This window comes from Austrofundulus limnaeus, unplaced genomic scaffold, assembly GCF_001266775.1.
Source record: "Austrofundulus limnaeus strain Quisiro unplaced genomic scaffold, Austrofundulus_limnaeus-1.0 Scaffold464, whole genome shotgun sequence".
NCBI lineage: Eukaryota > Metazoa > Chordata > Actinopteri > Cyprinodontiformes > Rivulidae > Austrofundulus > Austrofundulus limnaeus.
In genome coordinates, this window is record NW_013952866.1 from 29428 (window position 1) to 30823 (window position 1396).

The 1396-nt window shown below is 46.3% G+C and overlaps 1 protein-coding gene across 1 annotated transcript in view; it reads left to right on the plus strand.

The window, feature by feature from the left end:
- anln (anillin, actin binding protein) overlaps positions 1 to 1396 on the plus strand; it is a gene marked incomplete in the record, with an annotated part of 35915 nt that overhangs the window by 10258 nt on the left and 24261 nt on the right. Inside the window, 2 exon segments of the mRNA XM_014025272.1 lie at positions 581 to 860; positions 941 to 1164. Coding sequence (XP_013880726.1) covers positions 581 to 860; positions 941 to 1164 — 504 coding nt within the window.

Genomic DNA, 1396 nt, shown 5'->3' on the forward strand with positions numbered 1-1396 from the left:
ACTCTATTGTACCTGCTGGTTTGTGGACACAACGACACACAACAGAACTCACGTTTTATACCAGTAGATCACAGATTAACTTTTGTGACTTTTTCACGGAGTTGTACTAGCAGCTAACGCTAAAAACACAGGCAGTAAGCAGGAAGTGGAAGGGAGGAGCGTGGCAAGAATTTTACTAGAAATACGTCATTAATGACCGTGGCATATAGACTATTGCATTTCTTTCTGTCCGTCTGCAGACAGCAGTAACATCACCAATAGTTGATATGACAGAATAATTACAACTMTCCTGATAGCTTCTCTTTATTGTCCTGAGATGTTTAGTTYTGACTTTATTTCCTGTTTAGCCATGTGTAACGTCAGCGTCTGATGTAATTACTTTGTGTAACCTGGTTGATTCACTCCAAACATGTCTGATTCACATTTTCTCTTTTTTTTCAACATTTTAAACATTTGCTCAAAATTAGCATTAAAACTGGATGTAAACATGGTTAATATTTCTAATGTTTACAGACAGAAATCCTGTCAGAAACAGGAAGTAAATGTGTATAAATGGACTCTGTCATCTGTTTATCTTTAGGGGTCTCTGCGTTCTCCAGGAAAACCTCATGGTCTGGTGGTCCCAAGCCCTCAGGAGGCTYCAGTTCCTGCCTCCAAACGTGCACTTGACTCTGTGCACAGTCCTCAGAAGACCTGCAGTCAGTCAGTCTTCACAGCTGTTCCACAGAAACCAGCAGAGCCTCCAGGTCCCCTGAAGAGTCCAGCTGTCTCCACAGGTCTTCAGCACATCCCCAGCCCCTCAAAACCAGAGCTGTGTGACAAGCCCKCCATGGCCCAGCAGGCCACAGCTAAAGGTCCTGGTGAGTCTGGTCTCTAAAGGATTAGTGTTCAGGTTCTGTTCGTTCAGATGACACTGTGTTGTCTATCATCACCTCCTAAGGTGTGAAGTCTTTTCTGGAACGCTTCGGAGAGCGCTGCCAGGAGCGCAAAGAGCACATGGCCCCGACCAGGGGCCCCGCCTCGGTGTCCAGGGGCCCCGCCTTGACCCACAGGACTCCTGTGAGTCCAGCAGTCACACCCAACACCAGGCTGGTCCAGGACCGGCTGAGAGCCGCCCAGGCTGCAAACACCAGCACTGCTGAGCTGGCACAGAGACACAAGCTGGTACGTTCCATCCAACACACGCTACACAACATTTTATCATCAACAGGGTCAAACAACACACGCTACACAACATTTTATCATCAACAGGGTCAAACAACACACGCTACACAACATTTTATCATCAACAGGGTCAAACAACACACGCTACACAACATTTTAACATCAACAGGGTCAAACAACACACACTGCACAACATTTTAACATAGACATGATCAAACAACACACGCTGCAC